Source organism: Kogia breviceps, chromosome 7, assembly GCF_026419965.1.
Source record: "Kogia breviceps isolate mKogBre1 chromosome 7, mKogBre1 haplotype 1, whole genome shotgun sequence".
In the NCBI taxonomy this organism is placed as follows: Eukaryota; Metazoa; Chordata; class Mammalia; order Artiodactyla; family Physeteridae; genus Kogia; species Kogia breviceps.
In genome coordinates this window covers 6365411-6385954 of record NC_081316.1, presented here as the reverse complement: position 1 = coordinate 6385954, position 20544 = coordinate 6365411, and the positions used below count along the sequence as shown (strand labels likewise).

General features: G+C 36.5%; 1 protein-coding gene across 1 annotated transcript in view; it reads right to left on the bottom strand.

The window, feature by feature from the left end:
* Positions 1–20544, bottom strand: part of HSD17B12 (hydroxysteroid 17-beta dehydrogenase 12) — a 169383-nt gene that overhangs the window by 91967 nt on the left and 56872 nt on the right. Inside the window, exons 2-3 of the mRNA XM_059069930.2 lie at positions 19982–20028; positions 12788–12863 (exon numbers count right to left, since the gene is read on the bottom strand). Of these exons, the coding sequence (XP_058925913.1) occupies positions 12788–12863; positions 19982–20028 (123 nt within the window). The remainder of the gene's footprint in view (positions 1–12787; positions 12864–19981; positions 20029–20544) is intronic.

Below are 20544 nucleotides of genomic sequence, written 5' to 3'. Positions count from 1 at the left end.
CCACGGTGCATGCAGTACACTCCCACATGCCAAGTGCCAGCTGTAGAACAGCAACACTCAAGCAGCTGCCTTAATTGGAAATGCAGACCCACACATGCTAATTTGGCTGGGCCAACTAATTGGTAGGTATGCTACATTTCTAACAAAATATCCACCCATATTACAGATGTTTTTCTCTATCAGAGTAAACGATTGGTAACAAACAGTAAGGAAGCTGAAATAAGCTACACTTGGTGAAACTGTTTAGTTGGACAGCTTTACAACAGGATCCTGCATTACCTCAGAAAAACACTTGTGCCAAAATTGAAACATCAGCTAAATGTCAAAAGCATCTTTTTGTGCAATATTAAGAATATTATGAGGTTTCATAATGACTCTTCAGTCACCAAAACAATACTTGCTAAGTGGGCACCACCCCCTTATTCATGCCAGGCCCCGTGCAAACGTTTGCAAAAGAATTGAGTCCTTTTCTCTCTTTAAAGTCTAATGCAGACCAAACATTTATAGACATGTGCAAAGACAGAAATTATATTTACTAGAAAACCTATAATGGTAGAAAAAAATGGGGGGGGGGTGTCCCTCCTGCTTATAGCCATGCTGGTGTAACAGAAATCAGGTTTACTCTATCACTTGAAACTTTAAAAAATTGACAAAATATATGAAACAATGGTTTTTAGACACTGCACAATAGACAGTTCAGGAGAGGTATATCTAATAGAAGAGAAATAAATAAGGTGACCCCTATGGTTGCCCTAGCTTATTGCCCAGTTAGGTTTTCTAGACTGGGAGAAAGAGAGAACTCACATAGAGATGAGCAGTATCCCCTGAGTTGAGGAAACAGACTTGAGCATTTGGGAAAGACAAGAGCCTGCAGAATTAGCAGACAGAGTAAAGAGAGAGAGTGAGTGAGAACAAGAGCAAGAAAGACATATACATACAGTTGATCCTTGAACAACTCGGGAATCCAGGTGCTGACCCCCTGCACAGTTGAAAATCGACATGTAACTTTACAGGCAGCACTCTGTACCTGCAGTTGTGCATCTACAGATCATGTAGTATATATTGAAAGCAATCTGTGTATAAAGTGGACCCATGCAGTTCAAATCAGTGTTGTTCTCGAGAGACAGAGAGAACATGCTATATTCTATATGTTCCAGAAAGTAGAGGGTGGTCATTTAAAAAAAAGATAAGGAAAATATATATTTTTAAAAACCCTTAATTTTTATATATAGAGAAAAACACAATATCTGGATTTTAAAATATATGTATATACGAACAGGATTAATAGCAGATTAGACACTGCAGAAAAAAGGTTAGTGAATGTGAAGGCATAGCAAGAGACACCATCCAAAATGAAATACAGAGAGAAAAGAGACTGAAAAAAAGAAGAGCACACTATCAGTGAGTTGAGAGACAACTTCAATCAGTTTAATATACGTATAACTGAAGTCCTGGGAAATGGGTGAGGGACAGAAAAAAATATTTGATGAACTAATGGCCAAAAGAATGACAGCAGACTTCTTGTCAGAAACAATGCAGGCCAGAAGGCAGTGAAGCAAAATAGTTAAATTATTGGGGGAGGCGAGGGGAGAAGAACCTGTCAACTTAAAATTTTATACCCAGGGAAAATATACTTCAAAAGTAAAGGTTTTCTCAGATATACAAAAAGAACTCGTCACCAGCAAACCAGCACTACTAGATATGTTAAAGGACATCTTTCAGACAGAAAAAAAAAAAGTTCTGAAATCTTTATTTACACAAAGGGATGAACAGCATCAGAAATGGTAATATGAAATACAGTTTAAAATACAATTGAACTAAGGCAAAAAGTACTTTTTTTTTTTTTTTCGCAAAAAGTACTTTTTACACAGTCCATAACACACAGAGAAACAGAATACATGGAATGGAAGTATAGGATCATCAGGTTTATGTGCTACACGTGAAGTAGTACACTGTGATAAGTTAAAGATATACACTGCAAAATCAAAAGCAATCACTAAAAACAAACAAACAAAGATGTACAGCCAATAAGCCAAGGGAGAAAATGATATGTAATAATAAAAACCGTGCTATTAACCCAAAAGCAGGCAGAAAAAAAAAAAAGGAAACGAACAGATGGGACAAATAGAAATCAAAGAGTAAACTGGTAAATTTCAACACAATCATATGAACAATGACATTAAACGTTAATGGTCTGAGCATACCAATTAAATGCCAGGAATCATCAAATTGGATAAAAAGCAAGACCAAATCTATGTTGTCTACAAGAAATCCATTTTAAATATGAAGTGCATATAGACTAACAATAAAGACAGAAAAAGATATATCATGTTAACACCAATCAAAAGAAAGTTGGGTGCTAAAACTAATCACAAGAAATTTGGACAAAGTAGATTTCAGTGCAAAGAACAATACTATCAAGCAACTCTCTGTTTTAAATTTTAAAACACCTTTTCTTTTCTGACTACTAAGTGCTCACTTAAATCTGAGAAAACTCAAAAATTACCAAGCAGGGACAAAACTTCTAACGCTTTAAATGTGCTAGGAATTTCAGAAGATGCATTCTCAAAGAAATGACCAGCTCAAGCAGTGATAGTTTAAAAAGTCAAACATATTTGGCTAGCAACTAATAGTTATTTAAAATTACAGTAATACAAACTTTTGAGATATTTTTAATAATGATATCCAATTTGTATATAAACTTCTAATTAAGGCAAACTGTTGGCTAAATTAGAGTTGGTTTGATCATTTTAATTTTTAAAATAGTTCTGTCTTCTTTCTGATCATATCATAGTATGAAATATAATGCACTGTAACATTTCATGCTTTGAGCTTTTAAACTTTCTTCATAGGTTTTACTGGTTAGATGTATTATCACTGCTTCCACACATACGATTTAAAGTCATAAAAACTGACGTCTTTATTAAAGGGTCATTAGCTCTTCTAAATTACAGACAATGCTGCAAATCACTTGATCTTAATCACTGTTCCCATCTTCCGTGTAAAACTTTCAAATGCCATCTCTGACAAACTTGGTATCAATAATCATTGTACTGCTCTGCACCGTCACTGTAAATAAACTTCTATAATTCTAATTGGCCTTAAGATACCATACTAATATCACAGTGAGTTAAATAATGAGGAATCTTTGATTACCTGGCCAATTTCTAAAGACTAAAATTCTTAAAACTCTAATTAGGATAGCAAATTTAGTGTGGTATATGCTTCATCTTATGATAAGAGAACACAATACATTTTAAGCCACAGGTGAAAGTGTTTCTTTGCAATCTACATATATATATATTATATATATATATATATATAATATATATATGTGGGTGTATAAAATGTGTTAAAATCTACAAAGAAAGCTTATGAATTAAACAGTTTGAAACCAGCTGTTGAGAAGAAACTTGATCTTTGATCATATAGTCTTCTCTTAACAAGCAAGCTATAAAACAATTACTCTGTGCCTTCAGCACCTAGCCTGGCCAGGTTCCTCGACTTCCCAGAACACTCTCACTCCCTAACAGCCAGTTAACTTTTTGAGCTTTTGTGTTGACCTTTGCCATGCCCCTTAAGCATTTTTTAACAAAAGTTTCTTGTTTCTGAAAAAGCTAGATTTCATAACAATTCCTGTTTCTTGTACCTATGCTTTATTTTAATTACTGTCACTTCAAACCAAGACCGTAATCATTCCTTGTCTTGGGCACCTATGACTTATGCTTATATTTCCTGCAATCACTAGTCTCCTGGCAACTCTTTATGACACTGCCTTTGCAAACTTAAGCCTCAAATTAAAAATAATAAAATTGTTAACACATATTTTACACCCAAACTATCTCTGGTACTTCCCAGATAGCCACTAGGTAGCACTAGTGAGCAAGGAGGCTAGTAGGAGGAACTAAACACGTATTCTCCATATGTTTAATTAGCTTAACTCTATCATGAGAGCTGCCCTGTTTACCAAGCCCATAATATGGGCAGACCCATGGCGTAACTAATAATGAATGTGGTTCCACACTTGTATACTTTTCAGGGTGGACAGCACATATTCATGATCCTGTGCGAAGACTGGCACAATGACGTAAAGAAAATGATTTCTAAGATTATGTTTATAAGTGTTAAATACTCTTGTTAACTGGTGGTATGTTTAAAACACACTTTATAAAAACCCCTAGAGATGTATTTATCAATGCCTTTAGTGTCCATCATAAGGCCTGTGCCCTCAGGATAATCATTGACTAAATCATTAGTTAGCTGTACATTATACCCCAATAGGGGATTCCATTCTGACACTGTTGATTACTGTAATAAATTAACGAGAGATCAGTTCATATCAGTCTTATTAACAGGTGGTTTCTACTTTTCCTTCAAGCATGCCAAAAGGCCAGGCCATAAGCTGGAGGTGAGAAAATTGAGTCTGTAGGATGAAACAGTCAAAGAAGAAAGCCTGGATAAAGGCCTGTATCAGTACCCTTGACTATTACTGACTCATGGGTCAGGCCTCCTGCCTAGTGTAACCCAGCATCACCACCAAGAGCAGACTCTTGGACAGACCTACCAGAAGCCTGAGTCAGCGTTTACAAGACTCTTTTATTCGAAAATCAGACACTTTGTGAAGCCACGCTGCTGACCCAAGATTCAACGGAACAGGAATTAATTCTGCGAGACTCAATGGAACCCGTGAGGGAAATTTAATAGTAGTGTTGAGAAAATATCTTTCTCCTTCATTTTTCACTAAGTCTCATGGTGGCCGGCTATACTTGGGCAAATTGGAATGAAACACTCTTTGAACGATAATGTTGCTCCTACTGACCCCTCTGAATTCAGGAAAAGCATTCTCTGGAAAATCTCAATATGCCTTATAAAGTGTGGCAGACTGTATTTTCCAAATCCAGATTTTATTTTCAAACAAATCTCTGCCTTCCCACATGTTCTCCAAGGTTACTATGTCACGTCCCCATCAAGAGGTGGTATCTTTTCCTCTCCCCGTTGAATCCGAGAAGGCTCGTCACCGCTTTGACCAACAGAGTGTAGCAAAAGTAACACCATATGAATTCTGAGAGTAGGTCACCAAAAGATATCGGCTTCTGCCTGGTTCTCTCAGGATCTTCACTCTGAGGAAAGACAGCTACCATGTAAGAAGTCCAACTACCCTGTGATGGACATGCTGGAGAAGCTACATGAAGGCACTGCAGTCAACAGTCCCAGCTATGCCAAGGCAGCAAACTGGGAAGAAGCCATCTCAGATCTTCCAGACCAGACAACCCACCTGCTAAGTATCACTGAGTGACCTCAGTAATCCTACGGCGGGCAAAAAATTGTCCCCCGGGCCTTGGCAAAATTCCCGACCAGCAGAATTTGTGAGCATCTCAAACGGTTATTTTACATTGATAAGTTTGGGGTAGTTTGTTATGTGGCAATAGTAACTGGAACATAAACTAGTAAATTGTTAGGTTGATTGAAAGATGGAAATTGTGTAGAAAATACAACACATTTTTTTAAGGTTTTTTCTTTTTTCTTCTTTTTTTTCCCTGATGTGAACCATTTTTAAAGTCTTTATTGAATTTGTTACAATATTGCTTGTTTTATGTTTTGGTTTTTTGGCCACAAGGCATGTGGGATCTTAGCTCCGCGACCAGGGATTGAACCGGCACCCCCTGCATTGAAAGGCAAAGTCTTAGCCACTGGACCCACCACGGAAGTGCCTACAACTCATACTGATTGGCCGTGTCTGCAAAACTAATCAGGACAATGGTCACATATTACACAACGTCTTTACCAAGTTCTTTTACTTTACACGGCAATGTAATTATTTGCATAGGCTCACTAAGAATCTATCTTTCTCCCTACCAGGATACAATTAGACAAAACAAATCTGTAACTACCACCATGCCAGAAATGTTTCATTTAATAATAAATCTCACTTAATTAGGCATGACAAGCCCACTAGTAAGGAATTACACTCCCATATGGGCAAACAATGCTTCAAAGACCTGCCAGGAAACTATCCTGGTACCTGCTCTGTGGCTTGAGGAGTCTCAGTCTTATAAATAGCCCAGAATGTCACTTTCTGGAACGCCAGGAACACAAAGTTATTTGAGGAACTTGGAGTAAGAGGATACTTCTACAGTCATATGTACTACAGGCAAAATCATTAGAGGCAAACTGAGTGATTTTTTGGTTCCTGACGGCTCCTGACCTTGAAATAGGTGAATTCTAAGGGCAATAAAAATATTTCTGGCACTAGAGAAGTGATTATATATATATATATATATATATATATATATATATATATATATATATATATATATGAGACTCTAGAGGCTGCATGAGATTAACTCTAATCCTACTATCATGTGGTTCTAGGTTTTTTGGGGGGTTTTTTTGTTTGTTTGTTTTTAATATTTATTTATTTATTTGGCTGCGCCGGGTATTAGTTGCAGCACATGGGCTCTTAGTTGCGGCATGTAGGATGTAGTTCCCTGACCAGGGATCGAACCCAGGCCCCCTGCTTTGGGAGCACAGAGTCTTAACCACTAGAACATCAGGGGAGTCCCAGTTCTAGTTTTATTAAACGCTAAACAAAAAGGTCTTTATGTGTTCAGTAATGCCTCATTGTCCTTATGTGACTGAAATAAGCTGAATATACCAAAGCACCATATTAACAATATTGATAGTGCATCAGAAAACCATGGAACAAACATGTTTGGTCAAATCCACACCTTAACTGCACAGATATGATCAAGGTAAGGACTGAAAAAGTGAAACTGATACTGTTCACCCTAACCTATTCCTCTGTCGACTGCAGACCAGCAAGGCTTACATTTCTAAAAGCTTTGCTTTTCAAGAGATAAAGCCATGAAATTTCACGGCCATCCTAAAGGTTTTCACCCTGACATAAGTCACACACAAAAAAGAAACATCGTATTTGTTTTTTTTACTCAAAGACAGAAATGTGTTTTTATAATCAAAGCTGATTAAACTGTATGCAGTGAGAATTACTGATTGCCACATAATAATATGAACTATTAATAGCCCCATCTCTATATTCTGTGAACCAACAGGTTGTTCTGAAAGCCAGTCTCCTGTGCATTTGTGCTTTACTGCAAGTAAAAACTCAGAGTTCAAAAATTATCCAGGAGTTTTTATCCTTGACAAATCAAAATCGATAAAAATACTTAATATATTCATAATCCTGGCTAACAATGATAATAAAATAAGCTTATTATATGTGTGATGACTTTCAGTGACAGGTACCCTTACAAAGAACTGTAATTTCACCTAAGCAGTCAATCCTGAGAAAGCAGTTATCCATTGTTGGCGAAACATTTAGTTCCCTACGAAATTGTATATAATCCTTTTGAATTTTTTCTGAAGAACTTTGACGAGTAGACTGTCTTCCACATTCACCAGGAATTACTTCTCAAGGAATTACTTCTTGGGAACAGAATCCCCAAGTTTTCATAATGACAGTAGTGAGTTAAGAGGGTGAAAGGAGCCCTATGTCTCTCCAGTTGGCACTTAGTTTCTTTTTCAATCTCCTCCTTCCCTCTGAGATAGGGAAGAAAGAGGGATGAGTTTAACGAACCAGAGTGTGTATAAGAGCTGGACTAGGAGAGACAAGTTAGTCTAGTTAAATGAACTTGTTTGACTTCTGTTTCCTGACTGAAGTCTGACTGATACAGAAATTGGTATCGGGAGTGGAAGCCCAAAATACAGACCTCAAAAGACTTTTATATCGGGTTGATGTGATGAAGTAGCATCACTACTAATCAAATTAACAGTGATTGCTGATTGTAGCAAAGTATCTACTGAAGAAGTGCCTTAAAAGGATTTGAGTTTGGGAGAAATGATGACTACAAAGACTGGAAAAGCAAATCAAAACCACGTGGAGATACCACCTCACACCTGTCACAACAATGGCTATCCTAAAAAAGAACACAAATAACTAACACTGGCGAGGATGTGGAGAAGAGGGAACCCTCCTGCACTGTTGGTGGGAATGTAAATGGATACAGCCACTATGGAGAACAGTATGGAGGTTTCTCAAAAAACTAAAAATAGAACTAGATGACCCAGCAATTCCACTCCTGGGTATATATTTAAAAAAAAAAAAACCCAAAAATAATTCAAAAAGATCCATGCACCCCAATGTTCATAGCAGCATTATTTACAATTCCTAAGATATGGAAGCAACCTAAGTGTCCACCAAGAGATGAATGGATAAAGAAGAGGCGGTGTATATATATATACAATGGAATACTACTCAGCCATAAAAAAAGAATGAAATTTTGCCATTTGCAGCAACGTGCATGGACTTGGAGGGTATTATGCTAAGTTAAATAAGTCAGATAGAGAAAGACAAATACTGTAAGATATCACTTATATGTGGAATCTAAAGAATACGACAAACTAGTGAATATAACAAAAAAGAACAAGACTCAGATAAAGAAAACAAACTAGTGGTTATAAGTGGGGAGAGGGAAGAGCAGAGGGGCAATACAGGGGCAGGGCATTAAGACATACAAACTACTAAGTACAAAACAAGCTACAAGGATATACTGTACAACACGAGGAATGTAGCCAGTATTTTATAATAACTACAAATGGAGGATCATCTTTAAAAATTGTGGATCACTGTACTGTATACCTACAATACATACTATTGTCTATCAACTATACTTCAATAAAAAACAAAGACTGTGGTACGCGGCTCCTTCTGAATGCACTGGAGCTCTGACGGAAAGAAAATGCCAAGCTTGGGTCTTTCAGCTTTCAGGCTCACATTTATGATCAGGACCCAGAGAACGTCTATGACAACCCCAATACAAACGTTTATGTCTTACAGCCACAGAGCTCACCCGGCTAACATCAGATTTAACTGGGCCTTCTGCAGAATTACAACGGAAGGTGAATTCCACAGACTCGCCACGTTTCATGGATGAAAGTGAAACTGAATGAGAAAGAATGAGACCCTGAAACTGGGGATGAGGATTCTTGGGTGGACTCTGCTGAAGCTAAGACTCTGGATACACACACTGCCCCCTCAATGCTACTCTGAGCCGCCCTTGCCAGTGGTGATAGAAATAGCCTGCTCTCCTGTATCTGAAGAGATTAGCTGTCCCTGGCTTGAAAATCCTGTAATAACCTCACCATAAATATTGGGTTGGCCAAAAGTTCATTCGGGTTTTTCCCAAACGAGCTTTTTGGCCAACCCAATATATGCGTAATTCGCTTGCAAGGGAATTCCTCTTCTCAAGACCTAGCTGGACCATCCCTTACCCACCACCACCCGTTAACAAGGTTATATACTGACATTCTCTGGGGAACAAGTACAAAGTCCGATTCATGAAGTAATAATTTATATACAAAAATAACTGTCAAATTTTGCTAATTTGTATTGGTAGAAACTTGGAAAAGTCTGTGTGAGAACAGATTCTAAGAGTGTTAGACTAAGGAAAACAAAATATAACACCAGATTGGGCCAATATATTTTATATGAGTCACTTACTAGAGATTTAGAATTTAACGGTTAGCTTATACAGCTAGAAGGGGCTCTAAGAGTTAACTTGTTGCTGACTGAAACTTGGACTCCATGATAGCTCACATTTAATAAGATAGGGAGGCCACAACTTCCCATGGCATAATCTAGAGCCAAGGACCCAAAAGCATAAGCAAAGAGAAATGTTGGAGTGAATCTATCATTATAACTTACATACAATGCCTCTACCACTGTACCCCCAAGAAGGCCCAGTATATAGCTCCTCACTAAGGCTCCAGCTTGTCCATCGTAGGGGCAAGAGGTCGTTAGTCTGGCAATTTAACACTCTGCCAGCCATAAAATTTGCCATGTTGCTACAACATGGCAACTCCCCATTTTCTCTCTCTGGTCCCTTATTTTTTCCTTCATGGTACTTACTACAAACTGCAATTATTTATTTGTCTTTTTTTGATTTTGTTTATTTTGGTTTTGTTTATTGTTTTTTTTTTTTTTCCTATTTGTTCTTTCTGTCTCCTCCACTTGCATATATGTTCCATGAGGGCAAGGACAGCATCTATCCTGTTCACTACTGTATCCTAACCGCCTAGCACAGTACCTGGTACACAGGCATTCAATAAAGATTTGCTGAAGGCATAAACAGAGTTAGTCTGTCTTCACCAACATTAAATTCTGGTCCTTCCTTCTTCTGGAATATATATGTTCAGGAAAACATTATCCTCTCAGATGATTTACATCTGAGTTAAAAACTTGTACAAACTTATAAATCTCCTCTGTGTATTTATTTCTTCAGCCTAGAATGGATGACCTGGTCTGCTGATATCACCTCTTCCATTAAATTTGTATTATGCCCAGAAACGCATTTTTCAAAATTTTCAACAACTAAAAAAAAAACTTTTTTCCTCATAATAAAGGTCAATTCAGTGCCTTTACCATCTGTTCCTTCAAGAAAAATGTTTGAACAGGATCCTGTCTTTCTCCAGAATCACATTTCTGCCCACAGTCATGTGTCACCTCATATCACAAGTTAACCAAATTCTCGAATATTATTAAAGTATATCTTCTGACTCACTGGGCAATTTTTGTACAGGTTGGAGCACTTGCTGTGAGTGTCGTGAGGTAGCTTTTCTTGATTCTGAATCAAATAAGTGGTGGATTCATTCATAGCATAGCATTTCAAAATTCAACATTCCATTTAATCAAAAGCTTCTATTTTCTGCCTATGAACGTTTATTTCTAGCAACTAGTAAGTGCATTCATTAACGGCCAGTTTCACACACACACACACACAAACACACCCCACACACATACACACAACATCTTTATCACTATAAGAGTTATTATACACAGGACTACAAGTAACTAAGAAAGAAACAGTACTAAAATCCAGGCAGTATGTTCAGTTCACCTGCTACATAAGTAATAACTACCTCAGGCCCCTCAGTGTCATGGCTTAATTCAAATTCACACCTTAGCGAAACTACAAGATTCTGTATGTCTTGACCTTCAGGGTTGGTTTTACATAGTTGAAACCTTGAAAGTTAAAACCCTTAAATGCCCGAGACTTATTGAATATCTCACTTTTGTAAAGATCTGTGCTCTCAACATGGTTAAAAAAAAAAAAAATTTAACACACGTTATACTAGGAATCTATGAAAATCTGTTTTTCACCTAAAGATAAAGTGCATCAATGTGTAATCTGTCCAACAGGACCAGCTATGGTCTGGGTAGAAATAATAACAAAAATATACACCTCACAAGGATGTCTGAAGAATCAAAGAGGATAATACACGTGAAGGAATAAATAAATAATAACGTACTATATAAATGTTAGTAGCAGGTGGTAATGTTAATAATAAAATAAGTATGTTGTGCACCTTAAACTGCCATAATGTTATATGTCAATTATATCTCAATAAAGCTGGGGAAAAAAATAACAGAAAAATACAGTAGATATCCTCTCTCATCTGAATGAATTAGGGCAGTTTGTTGGCTGGCTACATAGAGAAGTCAGTTACAGCAAGGAATCCTAGAAAATGATAAATACATACTGTAACCATTTTATTTTCATTTAAACAATGAATAAGTGTAATTCTTTCACCAATCCTCTGTGTAGGGCCAAGTCCTTATCCAAGTTTAGATCTGCTACCTGGAATTCTAGTCTTTCTTACATAAACCACACTCATAATGCATTATTTATAATTGCAGTTTCAGCTCTCATAAAATGCAGCAAAATCTTCAACACATAAACAATGAAAACAAATTTCTTCTTACTTTTTATAGTTTTCTCCAATATTTTGAATTTTTCTTGTTTACCCCTAACTTGACAGCCAATTTTTTTTTTTTTTTTTGGCTGCACCATGGGACTTGTGGGATCTTAGTTCCCAGACCAGGGACCAGGGACTGAACCCAGGCCCAGCAGTGAATGCACTGAGTCCAATGCACTGAGTCCTAATGACTGGACCACCATGGAATTTCTGACAGCCAATTTTGAAAAAAACTTGCTTTTCTCATTTTTTTCAGAGTTTTTAACTTAGCTCTTGTATTCCCCTTTTAAAACTAGTATTGCATCAGTTTACAGAATATTAATAACAAATGTACCCAGCATAAGTAAGTTTGGAAACAAATACAACTGCCTGTTCAAAAGTAAACAATTTGACCTGTAGGAATAAAAGTAGACAAGCATCATACTGAGAAGTCTACACGTCACAAATAGTCAGCATACTGGGAACACGAGTCAGTACATTTTACCAAGGAAATGGATAGCAATGGTTTATCCAGCTGGTTGGTTAACTGAATGTCAGTTGAGTTTTTGCCATATTATAATTCAGGTTTCAAGCATAGCTAAGAAAAAAGTTCAGAGTAGTTTCCCTGTCACATATATATACGCTACCTTTTGCATTTCTTCCTCAATCATATATGATATACCATTTAAAGACAATGAAGTCAAAGAGTAAAAAAATGCAAGAATATTTAAATGAAACAACAGAAAAGGAATTCAGATATTTAAGGAGAACATGATAAAATGATCAGAGAATTTGACTCCTGACAAAAGAACCTAAATGAGTCAGTTAAAGACATTTTAAGCAAATTATAATAGTCCTATATTAATTTGAAAAAACTGATGCTCCATTTGTAAAACATCCCATCAACAGCATGAAAAAGCAGTTTTCTGAACTATAAATATGTAAATGCTAGATATCTGCTTGAAAACATTAAATTTAGACTAGCTATATTCCTTTTGTGATCATAACGGGAGGGAAGGGTGATGTGAGAACTTACTTATTTCACTGGAAACCTGGTTCAGTTTGTCCTGTGATCTGCTGATAAGGACAATCTTCATTCCATGCTTTGCTAACTAAAATAAAAGAGAAACCAAACAGCTGAATGACACCTGCGTGTTTTACTTTAAAATGTAAATTACTGATAGATATAGTGTCATTTTAAGAAAATCTGACCATATGATAATCCAAGTTAAAAAACTAATAAACCCGAGTGCAATGAATAGGCAAAACAAAATGAAGACTTTACAAAAAGATTCCCCAAGGGGTTCTCTTTCTCAATCAAGCTAGTATATAAAAGTCATAGGGTTTTAGAAAAATGAAGACTTTTACTTTTATTTTGGACTTGTCAATACTTAGTTTTTTTAAATCATAAGTATCTATTACTTTTTTAATTGAAAAATCAGCTTTAAAAACATTTTCATTTTAGAGAGAATACATGAAGACTGCAGAACTAGCAAAGAAGACCACAGTTTTCTTTTTAACACAGTTAAAATGTCAGGAATTCCTAAAAACTGAATCAATTTTTAAATGTTTACTTAAACATTAGACTTTATGGACTACAAAGGCAAACTAAGATAGTTTATTGGATGACTTAAAAAAGAATGTCCTGAGGGGTACCCTCTATGTACCTCCCCAGTGCTGTGTAAGTGCTTCATAGAATGAATGATTTATGAGAACATGGTTTCTACCCCAGAGACCCATAAATATAGGGGCAGAGGAAAAAAAAAACTGATATACACAGAACTTTTTAGTGAACTACTCCAGACAGTATATAAATGAGAATAAATTAGGTGCTATAAACTATAAGTGATTTAGTGAACTAATTTTCCAGTCCTAAATCCTCAAGCCAACTTTTATTAACAGTAGTACTTCAAATGAGATGATATGGAATAACACTTTTTATAAAAATTAAGGTTGGTAATAATTTACTAAATTAATCTTTTATAAAACAACTAAAGAACCCAGCAATATATACTGATAGTTCTTCTAAAAAATTGATGGCGGAGGAAGAACAAGGAAAAGCTGCTTTTTATAGAAAAACAGCATCTAATGTAAATGTAAAAGGACAGATATCATTATCATTAAAAAATGACCGATTTTCTTCCCTAACTTTGGAAAGGAAATAGCCACCCAAGTCCAGGAAGCGCAGTCCCAGGCAGGATAAACCCAAGGAGAAACACGCCAAGACACATAGTAATCAAACTGACAAAAATTAAAGACAAAGAAAAATTACTGAAAGCAACAAGGGAAAAATGACAAATAACATACAAGAGAACACCCATAGGTTAACAGCTGATTTCTCAGCAGAAACTCTACAAGGCAGAAGGGAGTGGCATGATATATTTAAAGTGATGAAAGGGAAGAACCTACAACCAAGATTACTTTACCCGGTAAGGATCTCATTCACATTTGACAGCGAAATGAAAAGCTTTACAGGAAGGCAAAAGCTAAGAGAATTCAGCACCACCAAACCAGCTCTACAATAAATGCTAAAGTAACTTCTCTGAGTGGGAAACACAAGAGAAGAAAAAGACGTACAAAAACAAACCCATAACAATTAAGAAAATGGTAACAGGAACATACATTACTGATAATTACCTTAAACGTGAATAGATTAAATGCTCCAACCAAAAGACACAGGCTCGCTGAATGGATACAAAAACAAGACCCATACACATGCTGTCTGTCTACAAGAGACCAACTTCAGACCTAGGGACACATACAGACTGAAAGTGAGGGGATGGAAAAAGATATTCCATGCAAATGGAAATCAAAAGAAAGCTGGAGTAGCAACACTCAGATAAAATAGACTTTAAAATAAAGAATGTTGCAAGAGACAAGGAAGGACACTACATAATGATCAAGGGATCAATCCAAGAAGAAGATATAACAGTTATAAATATATATGCACCCAACATAGGAGCACCTCAATACATAAGGCAACTGCTAACAGCTATAAAAGAGGAAATCGACAGTAACACGTTAATAGTGGGGGACTTTAACACCTCACTTACACCAATGGACAGATCATCCAGACAGACAATTAACAAGGACACACAAGCTTTAAGTGACACAACAGACCAGACAGATTGAATGGAAATTTATAGGACATTCCATCCAAAACAGCAGATTACACTTTCTTCCCAAGGGCACACAGAACATTCTCCAGGATAGATCACACCTTGGGTCACAAATCAAGCCCTCAATAAATTTAAGAAAATTGAAATCATATCAAGCAACTTTTCTGACCACAACGCTATGAGATTAGAAATCAATTACAGGGAAAAAAACATAAAAAACACAAATACATGAAGGCTAAACAATATGTTACTAAATAGCCAAGAGATCAATGAAGAAATCAAAGAGGAAATGAAAAATACCTTGACACAAATTACAAAGAAAATACGACAATCCAAAACCTATGGGATGCAGCAAAAGCAGTTCTAAGAGGGAAGTTTATAGCAATACAAGCCTACCTCAAGAAACAAGAAAAATCTCAAATAAACAATCTAACCTTACACCTAAAGGAACTAGAGAAAGAACAAAAAGCAAAACCCAAAGTTAGTAGAAGGAAAGAAATCATAAAGATCAGAAAAGAAATACATGAAATAGAAACAAAGAAAACAACAGCAAAGCTCAATAAAACTAAAAGCTGGTTCTTTGAGAAGATAAACAAAATTGATAAACCTTTAGCCAGACTCATCAAGAAAAAGAGGGAGAAGACTCAAATCAATAAAATTAGAAATGAAAAAGGAGAAGTTACAACAGACACTGCAGAAATACAAAGCATCATAGGAGACTACTACAAGCAACTCTATGCCAATAAAATGGACAACCTGGAAGAAATGGACAAATTCTTAGAAAGGTTTAACCTTCCAAGACTGAACCAGGAAGAAATAGAAAATATGAACAGACCAATCACAAGTAATGAAATTGAAACTGTGATTAAAGATCTTCCAACAAACAAAAGTGCGGGACCAGATGGCTTCACAGGTAAATTCTATCAAACATTTAGAGAAAAGCTAATACCCATCCTTCTCAAACTCTTCCAAAGAATTGCAAACTCATTCTATGAGGCCACCACCACCCTGATACCAAAACCAGACAAAGATACTACAAAAAAAGGAAATTACAGACCAATATCACTGATGAATATAGATGCAAAATTCCTCAACAAAACACCAGCAAACAGAATCCAAAAACACATTAAAAGAATCATACACCATGATCAAGTGGGATTTATACCAGGAATGCAAGGATTCTTCAATATACACAAATCAATGTGATACACCATATTAACAAACTGAAGAATAAAAACCATATGACCATCTCAAGAGATGCAGAAAAAGCTTTTGACAAAATTCAACACCAATTTATGACAAAAACTCTCCAGAAAATGGGCACACAGGGAACCTACCTCAACATAATAAAGGCCATATACGACAAACCCACAGCAAACATCATTCTCAATGGTGAAAAACTGAATGCATTTCCCCTAAGATCAGGAACAAGACTAGGATGTCTCACCACTATTATTCAACATACTTTTGGAAGTCCTAACCATGGCAATCAGAGAAGAAAAAGAAATAAAAGGAATACAAATTGTCACTGTTTGCAGATGACATGATACTATACATAGAGAATCTGAAAGATGCCACCAGAAAACTACTAGAGCTAATCAATGAATCTGGTAAAGTTGCAGGATACAAAATTAATGCACAGAAATCTCTTGCATTCCTATACACTAATGATGAAAAATCTGAAAGAGAAATTAAGGAAACACTCCCATTTACCACTGCAACAAAAAGAATAAAATACCTAGGAATAAACCTACCTAGGGAGACAAAAGACTGGTATGCAGAAAACTATAAGACACTGATGAAAGAAATTAAAGATGATACAAACAGATGGAGAGATATACCATGTTCTTGGATTGGAAGAATCAATATTGTGAAAATGACTATACTACCCAAAGCAATCTATAGATTCAATGCAATCCCTATCAAATTACCAGTGGCATTTTTTACAGAATTAGAACAAAAAAATCATAAATTCTGTATGGAGGCAGAAAAGACCCCAAATAGCCAAAGCAGTCTTGAGGGAAAAATACAGAGCTGGAGGAATCAGACTCCCTGACGTCAGACTATACTACAAAACTACAGTAATCAAGACAAAATGGTACCGGCACAAAAACAGAAATATAGATCAATGGAACAGGATAGAAAGCCCCAAGATAAACCCACACACCTATGATCAACTAATCTATGACAAAGGAGGCAAGGTTATACAATGGAGAAAAGACAGTCTCTTCAATAAGTGGTGCTGGGAAAACTGGACAGCTACATGTAAAAGAATGAAATTAGAACACTCCCTAACACCATACACAAAAATGAACTCAAAATGGATTAGAGACCTAAATGTAAGACTGGACACTATAAAACTCTTAGAGGGAAACATAGGAAGAACACTGACATAAATCACAGCAAGATCTTTTTTGATCCACCTCCTAGAGCAATGGAAATAAAAACAAAAAGAAACAAATGGGACCTAATGAAACTTAAAATCTTTTGCAAAGCAAAGGAAACTACAAACACGACGAAAAGACAACCCTCAGAATGGGAGGAAATGTTTGCAAATGAATCAACATACAAAGAATTAGTCTCCAAAATATACAAAGAGCTCATGCAGCTCAATATTAAAAAAAACAAACAACCCAATCAAAAAATGGGCAGAAGATCTAAATAGACATTTCTCCAAAGAAGACATACAGATGGGCCACGACGCACATGAAAAGCTGCTCAACATCACTAATTATTAGAGAAATACAAATCAAAACTACAATGAGGTATCAACTCACACCAGTTAGAATGGGCATCGTCAGAAAATCTACAAACAACAAATGCTGGACAGGGTGTGGAGAAAAGGGAACCCTCTTGCACTGTTGGTGGGAATGTAAATGGATACAGCCACTATGGAGAACAGGACGGAGGTTCCTTAAAAAACTAAAAATAGAATTACCATATGACCCAGCAATCCCACTACTGGGCATATACCCAGAGAAAACCATAATTCAAAAAGACACATGCACCCCAGTGTTCCTTGCAGCACTATTTACAATAGCCAGGTCATGGAAGCAACCTAAATGCCCATCAACAGATGAATGGATAAAGAAGATGTGGCACATATATACAATGGAATATTACTCAGCCATGAAAAGGAACAAAGTTGGGTCATTTGTAGAGACATGGATGGGTCTAGAGATTCTCATACCGAGTGAAGTCAGAAAGGGAAAAATAAATATTGTATATTAACGCATATTATGTGGAACCTAGAAAAATGGTACAGATGAACGGGTTTGCAAGGCAGAAATAGTGACACAGATGTAGAGAACAAACGTACCGACACCAAGCGGGGGAAGCGGCGGGGGTGGGGGTGGTGGTGTGATGAATTGGGCGACTGGGATTGACATGTATACACTGATGTGGATAAAACTGATGACTAATAAGAACCTGCTGTATAAAAAATTAAATTAAATAAAATTCAAAAGTTCAGAAAATTACCGTTTTTAAACCACCTTAGTAACAACTAATTTAGGCAAAAAACAGCAACACATGTTGGGTGGAAGACTGTTGGGAAATGAAATATTCATACAGTCTCAAAGCATCATCCCACAGATTCTTTATTAATTACAAAGGGGAAAAGGTACTTTTATAATGGAAAATTATGGTAGACAACATCTTAATAAATGATTTATTTTAACATAACCAATAAAGGAACAAATGGACTTCTTGTAGCTCCTGATAAGATAAACTCAAAAGAATATAGTATCACCTGTGTAGCATTCCTGCTAAAAAATGTTTAACTTGAATCTAATCATGAGGAAACAATCAGACAAATCCAAACTGAGAAATCTACAAAACAAATGGCCCAGGTTTTTAAAAAAATGCCACTGTTACAAAAGAAAAAAGAGAACAAAAGGAGGGGCTCGGGAACACTCCTAGTCAAGAGTTATGACATTAAGAAGCAATGCATAATCCTTAAATGGATTTTGGAACAAAAAAGGAAGCTCTATGAAACAGATTAATGGGACAATTGGGAAGCTTGTATATGGACTGTATATTGTAAAATCGTATTGTGTCAAGTTAAACTTCCTATGTGTGACCACTGTACTGTGGTTACAACAGTGAATATTCTAGTTCTCAGAAGCTTCAAGCTGAAGTATTTAGGAGTGAACTGTTACAATGTCTGTAACTCCTGGACAGTCCAGCCAAATTATAATTATAATGATAAGTTAAATGTAGCAAAATGTTAACAGCTAACAAATCCTTGTGAAAGGTGTATGGGTGGGTGTTCATTGTATACTCTTCTTGAACCTTTTCTGTAGTTTTTATACTCAAAATAAAAAGCTGGGAAAACAAAGGATTTTTTTTTTAAACACTTTTTAAAGGACAAATGAGAGATTCAATGGATCTGTCAGGACCTTCATCACAACTGGGCAATATCAGAGGCTATTGGTGCCTCTGTGGAACTGGAAGGCAGGGAAGCTCTCCTTCACAGGAGAGCTTTGTACAGTGGTCTTCAAACTAGCATGGTTTCCCTTCCTTCAATTACATTACAGACAACTTGAATCTTTTGCCTGTGTCTGTCAGTATCTGTCCATCACAGTCTTTCTTGTGAAAATGACGCCATGGACTTGTTTGGAGATGTAACCACTCTCTAATAATCTGTCTACCTTTTGGAAAATAATCTAAAACAATTAACTTTAAAAACTGAGAACTGAGGTCTTCCCTGGTGGCGCAGTGGTTGAGAATCCGCCTGCCGATGCACGGGACACATGTTCGTGCCCAGGTCCGGGAAGATCCCACATGCCGCGGAGCGGCTGGGCCCGTGGGCCATGGCCGCTGAGCCTGCGCGTCCGGAGCCTGTGCTCCGCAACAGGAGAGTCCACAACAGTGAGAGGCCCGCGTACCGCAAAAAAAAAAGAAAAAAAAACTGAGAACTGTCTATAGTTACACAATATAAAATAAAATTACACTAAAATTTTCATAACTCCAACTTTCCAGGATAAAAAGTTTGACACACATTTTGCACAAAAATTTGTTTTAAAGTTGTGTTTAACTACTGTAAGAGATCATTCTATATCTGTTCTTATATTCTTATACCAAAAAGAAAAGTCTTGAAAATTACCTACCTCTTCTGCGTATGATTTTCCAATTCCATCAGTACTACCTGTGACAACTGAGAAAAGAAAAAAGTAACAGTTTAGTTTAAGAATTACAAATGTAGAACTGATCACAATTAGGACCCACCAATTAGACACAAAAAGACCTGTGTAATACAGTTGACCCTTGAACAACATGGGTTTGAACTGCAAGGGTCCACCTATACGTGGATATTTTTTCCAATAAATACATACTACAGTACTACACGATCCAAGGTTGGTTGAATCCACAGATGCAAAACCTCGGATGCAAGATCCAGATACTGAGAGCCAAATATAAAGTTATACTTGAATTTCCAACTGTATGGAGGGTCCGTGCCCCTAAACCCCCCATGCTGTTCAAGGGTCAACTGTACTTGATGTAAAAGATGGAGCAACTACCAGTGGCTCAAATTTAGGAATGAATACCCATGACAATGGCTAAAATTTAAAAGACTGCAACACTAAGTGTTGACAAGGATATGGAGCAACTAGAACTCTCATATATTGCTGGTGGCACTGTAAACTGACAGTCATTTTAGGAAAACGATTTT